Source organism: Gambusia affinis, linkage group LG22 (assembly GCF_019740435.1).
Source record: "Gambusia affinis linkage group LG22, SWU_Gaff_1.0, whole genome shotgun sequence".
NCBI lineage: Eukaryota > Metazoa > Chordata > Actinopteri > Cyprinodontiformes > Poeciliidae > Gambusia > Gambusia affinis.
Genome location: NC_057889.1, coordinates 16120757 through 16140135, shown reverse-complemented (window position 1 = coordinate 16140135; position 19379 = coordinate 16120757). Strand labels below are relative to the sequence as shown.

General features: G+C 39.5%; 1 protein-coding gene across 2 annotated transcripts; it reads right to left on the bottom strand.

Moving 5' to 3' along the window:
• Positions 1 to 2247: 2247 nt before the first annotated feature.
• gpcpd1 (glycerophosphocholine phosphodiesterase 1) lies at positions 2248 to 17643 on the bottom strand. Of its 2 annotated transcripts, none has more exons than XM_044106050.1 (20): positions 17104 to 17643; positions 16712 to 16801; positions 15610 to 15700; positions 15397 to 15481; positions 13674 to 13749; positions 12832 to 12873; positions 12447 to 12570; positions 11998 to 12244; positions 11755 to 11917; positions 11538 to 11667; positions 11269 to 11323; positions 11099 to 11191; positions 10941 to 11015; positions 9880 to 9919; positions 9184 to 9242; positions 9034 to 9099; positions 8817 to 8953; positions 8508 to 8643; positions 8243 to 8403; positions 2248 to 3402 (listed from the first exon to the last, which is right to left on the bottom strand). In XM_044106050.1, exons 2-20 carry the CDS (start codon positions 16758 to 16760, stop codon positions 3204 to 3206), a joined length of 2028 nt encoding a protein of 675 aa, XP_043961985.1. In that variant the 5' UTR covers positions 16761 to 16801; positions 17104 to 17643; the 3' UTR covers positions 2248 to 3203. The 2 variants fall into 2 exon arrangements, with proteins under 2 accessions (XP_043961985.1, XP_043961983.1); XM_044106048.1 differs by having other exon boundaries at positions 12447 to 12657; positions 17104 to 17467.
• Between the last annotated feature and the right edge of the window lie 1736 nt (positions 17644 to 19379).

Below are 19379 nucleotides of genomic sequence, written 5' to 3'. Positions count from 1 at the left end.
TCATCATCTTCACTGTTCTCATGTTACAAACTACTTTGACTAATAATAATAATAATAATAATAATAATAATAATAATAATAATAATAATTATTATTATTATTAATAATAATAATAATAATTATTATAATAACATGCGGCAAAGGTCACCAGGCCAGGAATCATAATAATAATAATAATAATAATAATAATAATAATAATAATAATAATAATAATAATAATAATAATAATAATAATTATTATTATTATTATTATTATTATTATTATTATTATTATTATAATAACTACAATAACTATAATAATAATAATCTATTAATACATTACCATGATTATTATTATTACTGTAAAGTAATACAACGTTGACATCCCAACAAAGTTAAAACATTTTTTAAGTGTGTGTTTTGTTTAATCAAATTTTGATTTCTATCAAGAGAAATGAACTGCAATTATAGTGCCAATGAGTATGATCTGTTTAAATATGTCAGCAAAGACCTTTTAGAGTGTTGTTGATAATTTAAAGTTTTGATATACTCTTCACAGTGAGATATATAAATAATTTTGATGCAGAGACTTTGGGGTTGTGTCAATCTTAATTGTAAAGCTTGATCAAATACATATCGTTGAGCTAGTATGCACAACTAAGGGTGTTGCAAAAATAAACAGAGATCAGTGATGGTAAAACTCAGCCAAAGTTCATAGTGACACCACCCAGACAAGATGATATGAACCCTCACACCATCTGGGCTTCTTGCTGATATTGGCTGTTATGTAAATGGCTAAAACACACCAACCACAGCTATTTAATTTTTGAGAAGAAACAAAGAAGAAAAGATAAATTCTATCTGTGCATGTCACATCAACTTTGCTGATGACTGTGATCATGTTCCTTCAAACTGAATCATGGCCCTGACGTGCACAACTTCCTTTTTGATAGTTAAGTGAGAGAAGGGGGAAGACATGCGGCAAAGGTCACCAGGCCAGGAATCAAACCTGCAACAGCTGCGTCGAGAACTAAGGCCTCCTTATGTGGGTTGTGCTTAACCCCTGCGTCCCCACAGCACAGCCCGTGCACAACTTCCTTGACTAAGGCAATTTATCTTTTCTTATCATCAGTGTGTCAATGCAAATCGATGCCATAAGATTTGGAGCAAAGAATTCCCGAGTTCTATCATTTGTAATCACCTCCATCTTTTCAGCCGTATTGATGTGACTGCCTGCAGCAAACCTAAATTGTCATGTGAAATCTGTTTACTACATACATTTTCGGCATTAATTTGGCTTATTTTGCTCCTTAGTTACACATTATTAGAAAGCTTTTATTCTGGCCTCAATATACCATTGCATATTTTTCGGTTGTTTGCTCTTTTGCACTGCAAGTAAAACTATGAAATTGCAAACGTCTGCAATAAAACTGCTGGCATTCTCACGCTACGCATCCCAATATCAACATAACATTTAGTTCATGACTTTTAAATGGCCTGTCTACCATGTGTACAAGAGTAAATCATTACATTTTTTTTTTTACTGCACATCAGTTGTAAAGTGTAAGTGGTTAGCGCTCCAGAGGATGGTATGACTAATTAAAATAGTGCATTCAGGTGAACAAAGTCTGATGCCATTTTAGATTTTTCAGTACCTGGCAACACAAACATTGACACAATTGTCACAGGAGACAGTAGTGGTTTCGCACGGCTTAAAGACTTCAGGAAATGAAAGCAACCAAGCTGTTTCAATTATTTAATGGGACTAGTACTCACATTTTATGCCAGTTCCCATGTTTAGTTGCATTTGAAAGTTCATTGCTCTCTGGAAACTGGAGATACATGGTGACTATGTTCTTCACATGCTTGACAAAGCAGCAAAGCTGGTAGATGTGACCTCGAGAATTTGTCTAACCATAAACTCTGCCATTTAGATACATGCATTACTGTGGGAGAGGTTTAAACCCCATGGTTCTCAAACGGCGGTCCACGTGTCACTGCTAGCACTCGTAACTTTGCGCACATTTTGATAACTGATCTCGCAACTCTACTGCAAGTACAAAGGATTTGTGTGGATGCAATATTTGTGAGGCTATTAAATTTCAAGTGTCGAGCATTTACACTCACGAGAGTTATGCAGTTATCCGCTGATGTCCACACTCGGTATCGGATTTTGTGACCAAGATCCTAAGATTACAGAGCCTGAAGGAGACAGGAGGTGGTAAAGTGCGAGGACAAGATGGGCTGAATCAGCACGGAGACCAGAAATGAGGAAATGTGCGAGTTTATTTACATTCCATGTGTTAGTATTGTACACATGGCTCAGTTATTCATCCATACACATTCAAGAAAAGCCTGTGGCAGTCTTCACACTGTAGATCAGAGATGGGGGGTGGATAAGACGGCTGCTGTACAAAAACATATTACAAAGCTGTGTAAGCCCAACCAGAGAATGTCGCTGCAGAGGTGAAACAGATTCACCAGGAGGTGGAAATGACGATGCAAACTTTTCTTTTTACAAGTCTATTTGAAATGACAAAGTGACAGATTGCTCATGCTAAAACAAAGCACAAAAGCAACCAAAAAAATCCCCCATAAGGCTCTGGTTTACATGTGCACTGTCGCAAAACATTCATCTGCTTACCTGAAGTAAATGTGAAGTGAAATCATACAGTACGTACAGTGTGCAATGCAGACTAATAGCCGATAATAACTAAAGTCAACAAAAGCTCATAGCCAGTAAAAAAAGGTGGAACAAGTGCTTTCAATCACACTTTCTTAAGAGGAATTTAATTATTCCTACGGTGGTTTTTTAAAGTGCATCAAGTTGCTCCACTAGAAGTAAAAAGAATGGGTATTAAATATTGGCAACCAGCACTGTTTGCAGAATGCTAATGCGACCCGCGACTCCACTGATTTCTAAAAACACATTGTCACATTTTTTTCATTCCATTGCTCAAAGGATGATGGCTCCCTGCACGTAAATAACAAAAAAAGAAAATCTGTCAGCATGCAAAGTCTCATAGATCCACCAGAAACCTGTACACCTGCATGGACTGTTGACGTTTTTTGGCTACATTTCCCAACGTGGGAACGTGATTTTTTTTTTTGGCTTTTGTTTTTTTTTTTTTGAGCTAATGCTAAGGTTCATTTATATCATTTTGATCATTTCTCAACAGACGTGTGCAAAAACGATGCGGTGAAACGTCGACACAGTCGGGTTTCTACGAGGAGCTGAGCCCGGAGTCGGACTCCACACTCCCGTGGTGGATCTTGGGGGCGACGCACGGCACGGCGGCGCAGGGGATGGAGTAACAGGAACAGGCAGAGTTCTTTAGGGTCTCCTCTGTGATGACCTCTTGCAGGGAGTGCTGCTCTTCTACCTGGAAGATGTTTGGCTGCTCTCCTTGAGCATCACAGATACTGGAAAGGGGGAAGAAAAGGAAACAGTTGCGGAGTTAGGATCAATTCCAAATCAATCCTGACATCCAGAGCCTTAAGAAAGTCCTCATAAATATCTCGTGCTGCATAAAATGGTTTTGCTTTAGATTATTAGGAAAACACAATACCGTTGTTTTACATAAATTCATCCAAGTATTGGTGAAATTTGCAACTCGTGAATCTACACTGTTGCTAGGCAGATTTAATAACTCTATATCTTTTAAACAACATGAAAAGTTGAAGAAAAAAAAAAAGCAAGCTGGCCAGTTTGACTATCGTCTTATGTTTTCTGTAAAAACCCATCATTTCTCATGCACAGTCGAGTTAAAAGAGGTGAATGATTGCACTGGTTGCTGTTCCGCCTGCAGGAATGAAGCTCGAATGACAACATTTAACAGCATTCCAGGATTAGCAGATTTACTTTGGGCTAAGTGCAATCTTAAGTCTGTGTTTTTTTGGGTCGACTAGCTTTTTTTACAACCTGCAATTAAGCAGATAAAGTGCTGCATATGCATCTGAGGCAATCAACATTTGACTGGCAAGGAAAAAAACAAAAACAAAAACGAATACCTGCAAGTTAAGGCACGCCTATTTCAATTGACATCATAACAAAAACACTATTAGATGATTATTGCTCCATTAAATCCATTAAAGAGCGAAGAAGCTCAACAAACAAGGACAGTCCAGAGATTCCAGTGAAATCACTACTTAGTTCATAGCAGGGCATGGGCCGGTATGAGGTTGTCATGGTAAAACAATCTTGCACAAAAGTACAGCAATCTCATGGAATCAACACAAAAGATTTGAAAATAAAAAACAGCTCAGAATGATCTTATTAATTCATCACAGCTCCAACATTTTGTCAATTTGGTTTTGTTACAGATTTAAGCCAAAGTAACAAATAAGCAAAAGATTTAGTGATTTAGGACGTGGTTGGCACTGGGATTGATCTACACCAGCGGTGCTCCACTCCACCGTTTCTGAGTCCAGCATTGGTTTAAACTTCAAAACTCGTAACCGGCTGATGCCTAATTTCGAGAACTCAAACCGTTTTTGAAACGAGAACAGGCAGATCACCCAACTGAAACATTTTCGCTAACATAAACCACAGGCTCTGACATGAAATCGACTTTCCAGATGTGTCGGAGCGCATTTCATGCGAGGAATAAATGCTGTTGGATCAAACCAGGTTAACCAGTTGCAAGTTAGCACACATTGTTTGCCGCACCGACGCTTGGGCAAGTCTGCTTTCAAGCAGCACTCTGTCATTCAGAATCTTTAGTCTCATGCAAATAATAATAAAAAAAAAGAAAGCCATTCGCTCTCTGTGGCACTTTTAGACACAAATCCAAACTGAAAAATCATGACAAACGGCAGCGAGAATAAAACCGGAGGAACTTCAAAGCATTCTCAAGCAGATGTGACGGTAACAGGAAGGGTCCTTGTGGTTATTAAAAGAAACAAAAAAAAGCTTCAAAATGATAACCATGGCAGCTGACCAATCAAAGACAACACAAGTGTGTTTGGTGCAGAGTTTTTCAGATCTCATCAAAACAAAAACAAAAAAAAATATAAATATATATATATATATATATATACACATCATCTTAAAAGGCCTTAAGAAATATGATAAGTCAACCGCCTCATGTATCATTGTCAAGAAACACTGCTGTGCTGCGGCAGCATTTGGTGAGCAGGATTCACTCGGGTAGCATGTAGGACGGGCGACCCAAGAGAAGCGGAGCGGGACAACGTCAGTAAACTAAAAGCAAACAAAAACAGAGGAACCAGAGAGACATTACAGGAATCTGGAGAACTTGAGTCAAAATATGGCAGCGAGCTTTCGCAAATTCTGTAAAAAAAAAAAAAAGGCACAGTTATCACAACGACGTAAGAGACGCTTTTGTTTTGTTTTGCTTTGCTGCAACAGATGAAAACGTGCCGGTTCCTATGATTCCCTCTGCTTTCTGCAGAGGTCTGCAAAAACGTCTGGGCTGCGGTGCAGACATGAATGTAGAGCAAATGTCACAGCGAGGGAGATGGAGAGAAGTAAAACTGCCTAGTGAGCAGGCTCTGCTGATGATGCAGCTCTCCCTGGAAGCAGAGGAATCTGCTCAACTCAGATACTTCACATAACACTCCTGGCACATCGTGTTCGTTCACTTCACGCTATAACTGCTCAATAAACAATCAAGTCTTTCACTCAAAAAGACAAGCGGATGCCAAATGACCCAGAACACTGCCAATGGTTTGCATAATTATGTAATCCCTGAAAAAGAAGCTATTGAACAACCCTGTTTACGTAAACCAGGATGAATGGGAGCAGCCACTGGGATGGTGGCTGCTTAGCAACAGGATTGTCCTTAACCTACATAAAAAAAAAAAAAAAAAAAATGTAGGACAGAACGCTTTGATACTCAAGTGAGGCTGGATTATTTATTTTTTTTAATGGGAAATTTGAAACATTGGGAGCAACCTGTAGCATATATAAAGTGGCTTTTTGAATATGAGAATAATCTATTAGTATAAACAGTAAAATCTAATTATTTAAAGAAAAATCTATGACTACCAACTAAATGGGAAAAGGTTCATTACTCGATTTTGGAAAAGTGCATAAATTTGCGAGGTGTTTACCGTTGGAAATAAAACAGAAATGTTCAAATAACGGCTTGTATCAAGGAATACCTACTGGAAAAGCGTTCAAAAGCTTTGTCTCAAACTCTGGTTCATATGATCTTTTTCCTGTGCTGTCGTGCTACATAAAACAACTTTGCAATCTGGCAGAGTTGGAGCCGTGTGGAGTCATTTCTTGAACTCATCATACCTGGGTGGAGACGGTCATCTCAACAACTCGCGCCCAACGCAGCAGTGACTCACCATCTGAATCTTATCTTCATAAAAATAATAAGCAAACTGTGATCTTTGCTAATCATCAACATGCAGTAAAGGGATTGTTTTATGATGGAGTGGTACAGGATAAAGACAGAGTTCAACAAATACAACTGAATCTGGTTATCTTTAAAATACGAAACTAAATAATCACAGATTAATAGACAGAAACATTTCTTTTCCCCATATTTTGTTTGAGTATCCGGTGGGGTACGGGGAGAAGCTCATGTTCAAAAAAAAAAAAAAAATCATTGGTGGCACACCAAAAAAAACAAAAAAACAATTCTAACAATAAATGTAACTGAAGAGTATTTTTATCATCTATAATTTTCTAAGAACTTCTAATTGGTAATAAATGAGTGAAAACTGCAGAAGAGCATCATCTTGGGGTAAACTCTGTCTCCATAGAAACCAGTGGACACAATGTACATGCCAAGTGGCTGTTTGACACCAGTGCAAGAAAACTTTTTTTTTTTTTTTTAATCAGAACAGAAAGGCAACTGTGTGGAATTAGCTAAGCGCTACTGGGACTTTTAACAAAAAAACATTACAAAGCAAAACAAAAACAAAAACAGCTGCTATTGTCAGATTTGACAGACTTGGGGAAAACAGCTCATGCTCTCTATGGACCTTACCAGAGGGGCCGCTTTTCATTGGCTGATGCTCATTCTACGTGATCACGTGGGTGGCAGTCTCACAAACACAAGCTTCTCGTTAGCTAAGTACCGCATAATAGCAGTTCTGATACAACTTCTACACCTTGAAGCCTGTCTGCTACACAGTCTTATGTTAGCTAAACAGATCAATATGCAATGTGTACTGTATCTGACACACACTAAAGATTTTATTTTAGCAGAAAAGGCTTTGGACTAAATTGTTACTCGTGTTAGCCTCTCTAGCACCAAGTACAGCTGGTCAATCAACCATCGCTTTGTTCAGGGAAGCGCTGATTAATAATACAGAAATAAATATCAAGCCTGGAAACTTGATATCGTAACGGAGTGAATGTTTTGTTTTTAACTTAATCTTTGCTCGTCTTGCGGGGGCGCAGGTGGTTGCCACGGTAACAGGTGTGCTTAAACCACAAAGAGAGAGAGAGAGAGAGGGTAAAAAGGTACGAGTGGTTTTGGGTTTATCACCTGTTCGGGTTATTTTGCTTTTGTTTACCTTTGCTGTGGCGCATTACAGCCGCTGTAGTTTCTAAAGGTTGGACTAATTACGTCGTTCGTTTGTGACGGTCGCATGTCATTCATAACAAACATCAAATAGAAAAAATAGATTTCATAAAATTTTAACAAACAAATGGCTTCTTTACCGTAACAGAGCTCTTTGGTTCCTCTTATCAGTCTGTAGCTTCTCATATTGAGGTAATCAAACCAAATTTCAGATCTACCATAACTGACTGACTGACACCTGCTGGCCTCAGGTTTGCAACCAGCTTGTGACTGAGAAACCAGTAACCTCCTCCCAGATGATGACATGAACTTGTTATTTCCTCTGTCTATTGTAGTAGATGATATATTGTGAAAATCCGGTAGAAATGATGCACTAATGGAGTCATGTTTACATAGAAATAATGCGCTACAAGGCTTTGCTTGTGAGACTTGCGGTCACGTGGGTCGGTTGTGGGCGGAGCTTGGTAAGGTCCATTAAACGGAGATCATTTGCTCATCCTCTAGATGCCTTTTAGGCATGATAAAGATTTGACATGGCCATTTTAAATAAACTCCAGTGTAGCTCAGTTTTTAGACACAGCAGCTAAATGGAAACAAGAACCCTAAACAACTGATAGTGTTTCAAATAAGTTGTAATAACTGTGAGAAGCACACTATATAAGATTAGCTTTAACATCCGATCTTTGGCATTCTGTGTTTACAGCCTGAAGCACGTAAACTGAGGCTGCAGCCGGCTGCGTGTTACACTTTAACCTCACCTGTCATAAATGAGCCCGTCGATTCCCTGCTCTCTCAGCTTCCTTCTGTTTTCGTGCTCGTTGTTGTCGTCTCCCCAGCTGAACACCACCAGGCCTTTGGACCGGGCCTCGCCGATGTAGTTGAGGTGCTTCAGCAGCTCCTCGGTGTGAGCGCTGATTCCCTGCCAGGGCGAAACATCGGAGTCCAGCAAACGAGAAGATTTGCATTTCCTCCCCCTTCGGTATATTAATGAATGTACAACCTCCGGAGAATAAAATCCCTCACCAGAATGTTCTCGCTCTGAGCGAAGCTGATGGCGATCTGCGTTGTTTGACAGCGCACGTCCATCAGCTCGGGATACTTTTCTGAAATGCCCTGAGTCAGGAAAAGGATGGGGTACTTGTTCTGCTTGAGTCGCACCCTGTAAACCAAGATTACACGGACAGTTTAGCATTTTAAATGGGTCCTTCAGAGGTGCCACTGAAGGGAAGAAAAAAAAAAAAACATATATTTTAAGTGCCTCTGCTTTTACAGCGGTCCTTACGAGACGCAATATTCCAACTGTAAACACGAACAGCGACGCTGTGCACCTACATTGTGCAGACATCTGGGTCGAAACACGAGAAGATGATCCGCCTATTCCCAGCCTTCTGCAGAACACAGGTGAGGATAATGTCCAGGAAGGTATTCATGTTGAAATACGAGGACAAGTTCCCGTCCCACGTTCCGTCCTGCGAGTACAGAGCAATGAGATACGTCAGCTTACGTTGTCGATTACACTTTGTCTCAAAGTCTGGTTCAAAAGACCTACTTTCATCTGGCTGATCCATTTCAGTTCAATGTTAAAACCAACACTTTCCGGAACAGCTTGGAAAATCTTTGGAGAAGCGCACAGAGAAAGGCGATTACTTTCAGACGCGGGCCGCCTTCAAGTCAAAGTGATCATTACAACATTCCTCACCTGTGATAATGAGGGGAACGGCTGATGTTCATCGACTTCATCCTCATCCTCCAGGAGATCTGAACAAACAAACAGAACGGGGGAAACGTTCACACGTCGTCCAAATTACAAGCCGATCCGATTTCACAATATCGGCCGTTCCACCTCCATGTGATGCAAGGCCACTTAAACAAAGCAGCTTTTAACCAGAGGTGAATTTGGGCCACTACAAAGAGGGATTTTTTTTTTTTTTCTCCACCACGTTTTTGTGAGGTATGCACAATCAAATGTTTTCCCAAGCTAAAAAGCTCCAGACGTTTGTGATGGAGTCGGTATTGCGGTGTTGAAATAGATTTGATGAGTTTTCCTCTCTTTAAGCCCAGATTTAAGCCCATGGATTTTAGCTGTAATCCTGAAAGTAGCATTAAAGATTACTCTAAAACAGATCACCATAAAGATGTGAAAAAAAATATATATATATATTCGGTATTTTCTAAACGACAAACACAGGCGCATTTAAGATTTAATATAGATCTCAGGTTGCCGTATGTTGACCTCTGCACTACGTCGCACAGTAAAATCACCTCCTATGACACAGGGCTACCAGCCCAACTATTATGTAAACAGCATTATGTCGATAAGCTAACCAAATCTTTGCTGGTTACATAAAAAAAGAAAAAAAAGAAAAGCAAAGAAAAGTGGTGAGGAACTGCTTACCTTTGTGGTCACTTCCTGCCAATGCAGCGACATGAGCCAGCTGGGGAAGAAACAAATGTATTCATGTTTTACTGTTACGGAAAGAAGCAACATATTACTCATGTCATCAACGGTCCACGAGGCCGTTTCTGCTGTCGATGTCGTCATCTGAGCTACGCGGAACTCATCAAATAACTCACCTGGTTCAAATGTAGCACCTTTTTCCAATCAACCATTGATTGGTTAATCCCAAAAAATTGTCGTCAGATCAGTCCTTAAGAGTCAATTTAACTGAATTCTTTGTTTATTTGCATCTTCTAAAGTATTTCTAATACTGCATAAAAAAGAGGCTCAAGTGGTTAAATGAAAAATCCACAGAATGTAGCAATATATTTTTTTTAAACCTGACTAATCGTCAGAATAAATCAATTACTAAAACAATTGTTAGTTGCCAGCCTACAGAGAATTGCTAATCGGACATTACTAGTAAAAGTCCTAACCACGTCCTACTAACCATTTTCCAATCATCGTACGACCAAGGATTAAATCAGCTGATAAACACACACACAAACACACACACACACATATATATAAAAAAGAAAAAAATTCCAGTGCACAAAGCAGCACAACCTAAAATACCTTAGCTATACCTTAACATGACGAAAACATTTTTGTTATAATTGTTGAGTCGATGGTCAAGGAATCCTGCTCAATTACTTGAAGAAAAATCACTAAAACTGAATTCAAAAGGATTGTATGAAGGCATCCGGGTGCTATAGATTTTCTGTCAGACCCAGTCTGGTGACCTTCCAGCAGGCTGAGCAAATATTGTTTAAAGAACAGGGTCAGTCTGGGTCGACTACACAAACACAGGAAGAGCTAAAATCACAATAAAACCTCAAACAACCTCTAAACCTACAAGTTGTTAGACAACCGACATTCACCGAGCAAAGACGGCTTCCAATACAATTCCTTTTAGTGCATGTATCTTCTCAATCAGAAATTCACCTCAACAATCATCCAGACATCAAACAGAATGATGGCAGCACGACGACTACAGCTCTAGCTAGAGTAAAGTTTACCTTCAATAGCTGCAGCTGATCAAATGTCAGGTCTTTGACAGGGACCTCAATGAGCTCCAGAGCCTGGTCATTTTTCTACCAAGTCAGAAACAGAACAGTTAGCATCACACAAGCTACTGTGACTGTGGAAAAAAAAAAAAAAAAGATGTTTAACGGACCTTCTTGGTGGAGATGCAACATGTTAGATCGTGGTACACGACGGGCACGGAATCCTTGGAGAGATGAACGTCAAACTCCACGAAAGCTGCACCCTGCGCGTTCAAACACGTTGAGGCAAAATGTTCTGCAAATGGCTGGATTTCTTCATATATTCGTCTCACTGACTTACATGCTTGGCAGCACTTTTGAAAGAAGCAATTGTGTTTTCCCGGACTTTGTGGTATCTGTCAAATAAGAACAGGAGCAACCGATAACACAACTGAACTCGTGTAGTGTTTTTCCCACATCACCACTGTTGAAAATCCTAAAAAGACTCCTCCTCACTTTGTAGCACGCGATAAGTTATACGTTTAAAATGAGCAAATTGAGTGGATTTGAAATATTTGTTTGATGCAAAAACTACTTCTACTGTCGGGAAAGATTGCCGGACGGTCTCACTTGGCAGCGAGCGTGCTTCCGGCTCCTCTGTGACCCACGTCCACCGTTCTTGTTTTCTTCCAGTGCTTTGTGTACGAGGACCTCATGTCGCACTGCAGCTTCTTGATAGGGCGGATCACCAGGTAATCCACTGAAGGCATAAGCTGCAGTCAATAAGGCTGGACTCGGCAAAATCAGGACACGCAGCATATTTCAAGCACTTTCACAGAACCGTCACCTCTGACTTTCCCGATCGTCTGCCTGGCGTTTCGGCCCATGATGGGAAGCGTGACTACGCCTGTGTCATTGCCGTTCTCCAAGAACGAGGAAGACAGGAGGCAGGCTGTCCCGACATGTCCGGGGTGGATGTCTCCCTGGACCACGTGCTCGCCCAGATCCTCCTGTAATCACAATCCGGATCACTATTCGCGTTACAGCACATTTTGATGACTCTTTGAGGAGTTATCAGAGGCAGAAAGACCTCAAAAAACTCAAAAGTGAGCTCCAGGTTGTCCGGGTCCATGGTGTGGATGCTGTACTCGGTCCACCGAGAGGGCTCCAGGGCGTAGCCGCACTCTGGCTGAGAGTGGCGCGACTTGTAGTCGTTGGCAGTGATTAAACTGATTTCCAGAGTTGTGGTCATCTTGTGCCAAGAGGAAGGGCTGAGTTCCTGTTCTTCCTCTTCTTCCTCCTCTTCTTCTTCAACGCCCTCTAACGTAAGTTTGATCCTACATGCAAAATTAAAAGAGTCAAAATACAGTCACACACTGAATTACAAAAAAAAAAAAAAAATAAATCTGAACCTGACAAAGTGTTGCTCTACTTTAAATATAAATACATGCACATCCTGTTAGGCTTATGTAAAAGGTCAGCTGTGTGGAACATCTCAGGATGCACTCAAGTTAAATTTGAACTCTGTGGCATCCTCACCTGAAGCGCGACTTCTTGAATTTCTTCTTGGTGATGGAGACCGGAGGCCTCTTGGAATAGTGCAAGCGGAGTCGAATGTCCGTCTGGCATGTCAGCCATCCTGAGTCAACGCATTTCACCCCATCTGCACAGAGAGACGGCCTGTAACTGAGGCAGCGCACCGACTTCCTCCATCGCGAACGAAGCTTTTCCTCATCTCTCATCTTGGTCACTAAACAACCAAAACCACCCCCAAGTTTCATTGGGCGGTACTTGCGTAGGACTTAAAAAAAGTAGTTCAAAATTGTAAAATTGAAGCAAGATGACGCGTAGCTCTGTAGTACAAGCTTGAAAAGTGTCTCCTTTCTTTACTCCAATACTCAAAAACCAAAGTAAGCAGACTTACTGTGAAATCCAAATTCCCCATCGTCAATGTTCTGCTGTGCAACTGCGTAGAATAGAACAAAAAAAATTATTATTTTTTTAGGGTCTTACAATACCACATCAGTTGAGGTCATCAAACCAGAGCAATCTTGGTAGTTATATATATAAAAAAATAAAAAATAAAAAAACTTATTTTTGATCTCTTAAAAGTCAGATTCAATCGCTCTGCATTTGAGTAGCCTCAAGTTCACCAAAACTAACATAAAAAACTTAAAATAATAAAAAATTCTATTCATGTTAATAAGAACTTCTATATTTAAAGTCAGCATGGGGCAGAGGATACTGCAAGACCAACAGAAAAAAATAAAATAAAGCACATCAGTGATGATACTCAATAGACACGGAGCAGGGTGTGGACGTGGCTGCAGCTACTTTTCCTATCTTGCTCATGTTCCAATAGCTTTGTTTGCATAAAACCCAACCCAATGGCTGGCTAACTAAAGAGATCTAGAATAACAGGCCATGGATTCTGCTGCACCGCAGTGTTTCCTCTGTGGCTGTAGATTAGTGCGAGTAAGCGCTCTCACCAATCCCTCCCAAAGCATCCACACAACATAAAAAAATAAAAAATAAAAACAGAGAGCTGGGAATTACAATGACCTTTTTTTTTTTTTTTTTTTTAGAGGAAACAATGCAGTTCATTGACATTTTAAGAAGAAAAAAAAAACACAAACTAAAAAAAAAACTCTTCCTGAATGGATTAAGCTACAGTGAATCAGGAATTAGAGGTTTGAGTACAACAGACTATACAAACCCAAACCAAATTTTTTTTTTTTTTTTTTTGTTGGTGGTGGTGGTTTATACCTGTGGGGCTCATCGTGCGAGGCTGATGATGGGTCTCCCACATATTGACTATCACTTGACATGGGCCACCCGCACTCTGCAATTCCAATGTTGGGCACAATGTTAGGATTTTCAGGTCAGATACACATTCAAGCTGGTCGCAAAGACGTCTTTGGACCAGACGGTCAGAAAGCAGTTAGCGCTCGTACAGTCGCCGATCCGCCAGCTGGATCAGGCGCAGACCGCGGGTTGAAATCTGAAAGGTGGATTTGTTAGTGAAAGGATACTGAAAGTTCAAAGAAATTTTAAAAATCCAAGGACTGTATCTTTGTTCGGATTGTCTTTCTTTGTGTACTTCATCAGCAATAGTGCAGGTGTATGGAAATTATTTTCAGCCACTAGTTTTACAAGTTAAAAAAAATTATAGGTTCTTTAAAAATAAATAAATAAATGCTTCTGCAGCCATATATGTATAGAAAAAGTGACTTCACCCTCCTGTACTCCTGGAAGAGTCAAAACAAACCGTTTTTAAATTTTTTTTGCTCGCTTTTCTCTTCTGAAAAGGAAATTATATTGTCAAAAGGTCTTAAAATTACAAGTAGGAAATGACACAGACCTAACACATGATAAGATATCATACACACAAAAAATAAGAAAACTTAATCAAATTCTCTGAAGTCTTAAATAAAAATAAGCTCCACCCTTGATATAAAACAACCAATAAAAAAAAAAAAAGGAACACACCAAATTTCTATCTTGACAAAGTCACCAGAAACTGAAAGAATCTTCAAATGCATCCGACTTGTTTACGTCCACTCTAAGGGAAGTACCACGTTCTTCACCAAAAAGTGAAGATCGTGCAAAAAGAGGCTTTAGCTAAAGGCTGGGCGAGGCTCCACACGACAGATTAAAAGCAAAGCAGCTGGTCAGCCTGTGGCTGGACCTTCCAAAAACAAAACTGACCACAAGCTGTTTCGCTTCACATCCCCCTGGGAGCTGCACGATCACAGGGCAGCTCCCAGCATGACACTGCATTTCATACAGCTGATTTGTCAAATCGTACAAATAATAGCTGCGTACTGACAGACAACCAACACAAATTAGGGATCAACAAAAGGGAAAAAAAAAAAGAAAAAAAAGAAAAAGGGCTGGTCTGAGGCGTTGTGGATACGTCCCATCAACTAAAAGTTGCTTTACAAAAGAGCATGCCATGTACATTTCAAATAGAGCAAAGCATAACATCGAAAGTTATACATCTCGCTCTGCAAGCCTTGCTGTGGAATGAAACGCAGAGGGAGGATGAGGTTTTTGGTTAATCTTACAAGGCAATGCCTCTCAGCTCCGGTGCAGCTGGTGTTCTGCTGTTTAAACTGCCTTCAGGTCTCAGCACTCAGACATAAAAGGATTTGACAACAATCCTACCACCTTCCATCGTTTCATTCCAAGTCAGGAGGAATCCATTTCAAGTTAGTGGTGACTTTGAGCAAATCAATCAATAAATTCGACACACAGTAGTAATAAAATATTGCCTTTATCTCTGTTGATGGTCTGCAAAATTAGAAATTATGTCTTGAAGTCGTACTGAGCTGAATATAATGGAGTATCCATAGAAATGGAAACCTTGTCAGCTACTTCTTTTCCCAAAATATTTTGAAAAGCATCACAACTATGACGACTATAAAAGAGTACATGAACTTGACAAAAAAAATAAATAAAAAAAAAACACCAAAGAAAACCACCTCACCTTTGATTCCAGGAAGAAGCCCTTAAAATAGCGATACGTGGAGACGACCCCCCGGGGTACAGAGATGGTCACTGCCCATGTGTGCCTGCGATTAAATCAAGACATCGAAGAGGGTTTAAGTAAAGCTGAACTCAATACAAATACTATTAACTAACTTTAAAGTGAATCAAGATGTAGGTGACAGTTTCGCAGCATATGTAATGTTTCACATACCTTTCGTCACCAAGAGGATGTAGGGTCACAGCTTTCTGGTAGCTCCAGTTTCCCAGAGCCTCACAGCTGCCGACAACAGCAATCACCTCACCTAGGAATGGGCGAAAAGACGTGCAGCGCGTCATGACTGCTGATGGATGCTATTATATTTACTACTTTCTCAGTATCACTTTGTACTAAACGTTCTTCATAACTGCAGAGTTGGGGCGATATGGATTAAAAATTAAATCTCAGATTCTTTCATACCACATCCGACTTCAATTATTTATTTTATTTTTTGTTCGCTTTTCTCTTCTGTTTAATGACAACAATATAGTCAAAAGGTCTTAAAATTACAAGAAAAGAAGTTGCTTCAAGGAGAAAAAAGTTCAAGAGTTATTAGGAGGTGACCAGCTCAGTCTGTGTAGTTATCTTTTTGAAATAGTTGTTTGCGCAATCATTTCAAAGTCCTGCATTTTCATTTATTTGTCATGTTGGGAGTTCTTATAAAATTACTACTTCATTCTCCTAATGTAATAACTTTTCTTGGATGTTATTATGAGTTTACTCTAGAAATGAAACCAAACAAACAAAAAAACAACTTAGCCTGGCCCTAATATTACATCACAGAGTAGACCTGAATTTAAAGTCCACATAAATAGAAGCTTTAAAACACACTTGTCAAGAGAGATAATAGGCCTTGGGCGTGGTGATGACACCCAAAATTAAATCTTCACAAAAACTAAAGAATTCGGTTAGTCGCCCAGTCCGACACGATTGCCATTTTCTCAGAAAACTAAAGGTTTCAATCAGGCGATCTGTTGAGGAGAAGGGAGTGTTCAAAAATAAGATTACTAAAGGAAAATTCAAAATATTCCTATACGCCCTGGGATTTTGTCCTTAAAATATTTGTTTCTTCCTTCCTTGCATCCTTTCACACGTTCGTTGATATTGCTCGATTATTCTTTTTAGACTCTTCGTCTTCCCCAACTCCTCTCCTACTGTGTAGGAGCTATGAAGTTTTAAAAACAACAAAAACCATACAGCTTTTTAAATGTAGTTTTTTTTTTTTTGTTTTTTTTTTTTTTACCCGTTTGAAATACCAGAGTAAATTCAGACATACCCGGAGTGGTCTCTCCCCTGATAGTTAAGTTCACCTGGCTGATCTCCATTGTTTAAACAGGCAAACACAGACAATGACGATGCAAATAAGCTGTAAGACAAGAAAAGGGTTGATTAAGACAAGAAAAGGGTTGAAGTAGAACAACCTCGGCTTTCTGTGTTCTGAGGACAGAGAAGTTGCAATACTGGCCACGTGTCTACTGCAGACTGAAAACAACAGCTCTTCTAGTAATAATGTTCATGACAGCTCAACTCTTCAAACAGCTTCAGACAAACACCTCGCATCCAAACTGTACAGTTATTTACAATGCCAAATGAGGCGAAAATAGAAACGGCTAGAAAATACATTACAGAGAACTTTGCAAAGAGGGGAAACCCGGATGTATCGATTACCTTCTCAATTCCTAAAGCTCCGGCCCGGTTCTTGGCACTGTTGAGGGATTCACAGCAAAACCTCGGTTCCACTATCCAGCAGAGTAGCATCGGTCTGGATCAGCTGCCCCAACCACTGCCATCGCCGTTCAGTTCATCATCCTTCAATTCAAGACGGCTTTAACCGAAAACAAATAAAGATGTTCTGAGAGCAGATTTGAGCCCCGGAAATGATAACGCTTAATCAAAACCTTGCATCCCCCACATTTATCCCCGGCACTGGGACGAAGAAGAGAGACGAACCGCAACGTCTTCGAGGAACTTGTAATAAAAAAATCACCTATTACGTTCAACAATTGAGCCGAATCGAACAACGAACTTCCGGTGAATGAATTTCAGCTTAAAATCTGGCCAAATGTTCACAAAAGTGTTTCTGCACTACATGAACGTTGTGTTTATGAAGATGGCCTTTAAACATTTTAAAGTAATTTAAAAGCCCATTGAAGACTTTTTTTTCTAGAGAGGAAGGAAATTATCCCGGTGGAAACGAGGGGTACGCCCTGGACACAGGCTACCAGTCCATTAAAAGGGAACACAGAGACACACAAAACAAACAAACATTAACCCCCACACTCATACCTAACGAAATTTTAGCAAGAAATATAAAATAAAATAAAATAAACGTAAAGTTTTGAATCCATTCGACTAAACAAAAATACTTTTACTTTTCACTTTACTTTTACTTTGAAAGCTTTATCTACACTTTCCATGTTGATTCCGCTGCGTACTTGAACTGGTTCATACCGCCCTGCTCCGGTTCTGTGGCGTTTCCCTCTGATGCATTCCAATTCCTTTACAATAATAGTTATCAAAACTGTTGCAAATACCAAGAGGTATTTAAACAGTTAGAATATATGTATGCATCTCAAACAGGGTAGTGGTAACACAGAAAAACATACTTTCTTGTTATAAAGGATGGACATTTTTCCCAACCAAGAATATTGCATTTTCCCCTAAAGCGTTCCGTTAATAGCAGGCGTAATAGTATTTAGGCGTGTACTTCTGATGGCATATTGAACAAAATTGTCTGAATATGTCACTCTTCCTTGTTAAGTCCAGTAAGACTCAAACTAGATAGAGATAGTCCTATAAACCATAAACCTTTATAGGACTTAAACGTTTATAATGCTTTGGAAAAAATTTTAGAAATAAAAGGCATGTGTAATTACATCTGGTCAGCTGAAAGAAAAAAAAAGTCAGCTGGTGGCTTAAACACTTATTCAGGATTTAGTTCTTGGATTCCCCCCAACCCCACCCCCTTCTTTATCGTCATACAGTATTTCACAAAAGTGGGCACTCCCGTCACATTTTTGTAAATTTTTTAGGCTATACGTATTTCCACATGACACTGAAGATATATACTTTAATACAAAGTAAGCCAGTGTTTGACAGAGTAAATCTGTTAACCTCTTAACACAACTCAACACACGGTCGTTAATGTAAAACCCGCTGGCAACTAAAGTGAGTACACCCCTAAGTGAAAATGACTAAATTGTGAAAAAAGCGTCAATATTTTTGCAGCCCTGCCTAGAGTGCGGAGTTTGTAAAATCTATGAATACAGCTAGGAATTTTCATTAATTATAAAAAAATTTTGTGTCTTTGATGCAAACGATAGCTGTTATTAGTGTTTTTTGTTTGTTTGTTTGTTTTTTCTTTTTTGCTATGACAGCACAAAAACTGTTGATATTTGCAAGACGGGCAAATTAAAATCATGGTTTGGTCTGGAGCACCCCCTAGTGTTTAGACGAAGTTTACACGCCATACAACACACTGCAGCATAAATGTAAAATAATCCCTCTGCCAGAGCTTAAATTTGCTTACACTTTCAGTCAATATCTGAAATATAAGGGTTTTTTTCGCCAACACAATATCTTGCAAAAATTATTAATGTTAATGCAATTGAAACAAAGTCATAGAAGTTTCATTCAACGGGCCATGCAGAGGAACATAAAACAAACTATGTTAGTTAGCAGAGACCCAAACTGAACTTCTTGGCTTGTACACAAAATACTATCTACGGCGGAAAAACAGCCTGTTAAAACACTTGAGACAGGGGGAGAAAAGTTACTCAAATATGAAGTCAAAGCTAACCAAGTAGCTTGGATCGAAGTATTTTCACGTGTTATTATGGCCAAGTCAAAACCCATAATAATTCAAAATGCAACTCATGGCATTTTGAATGTTTAAGCTGGAGACATAATATCACTGGGACTGAAAGATCCCTTATGACCTCTTG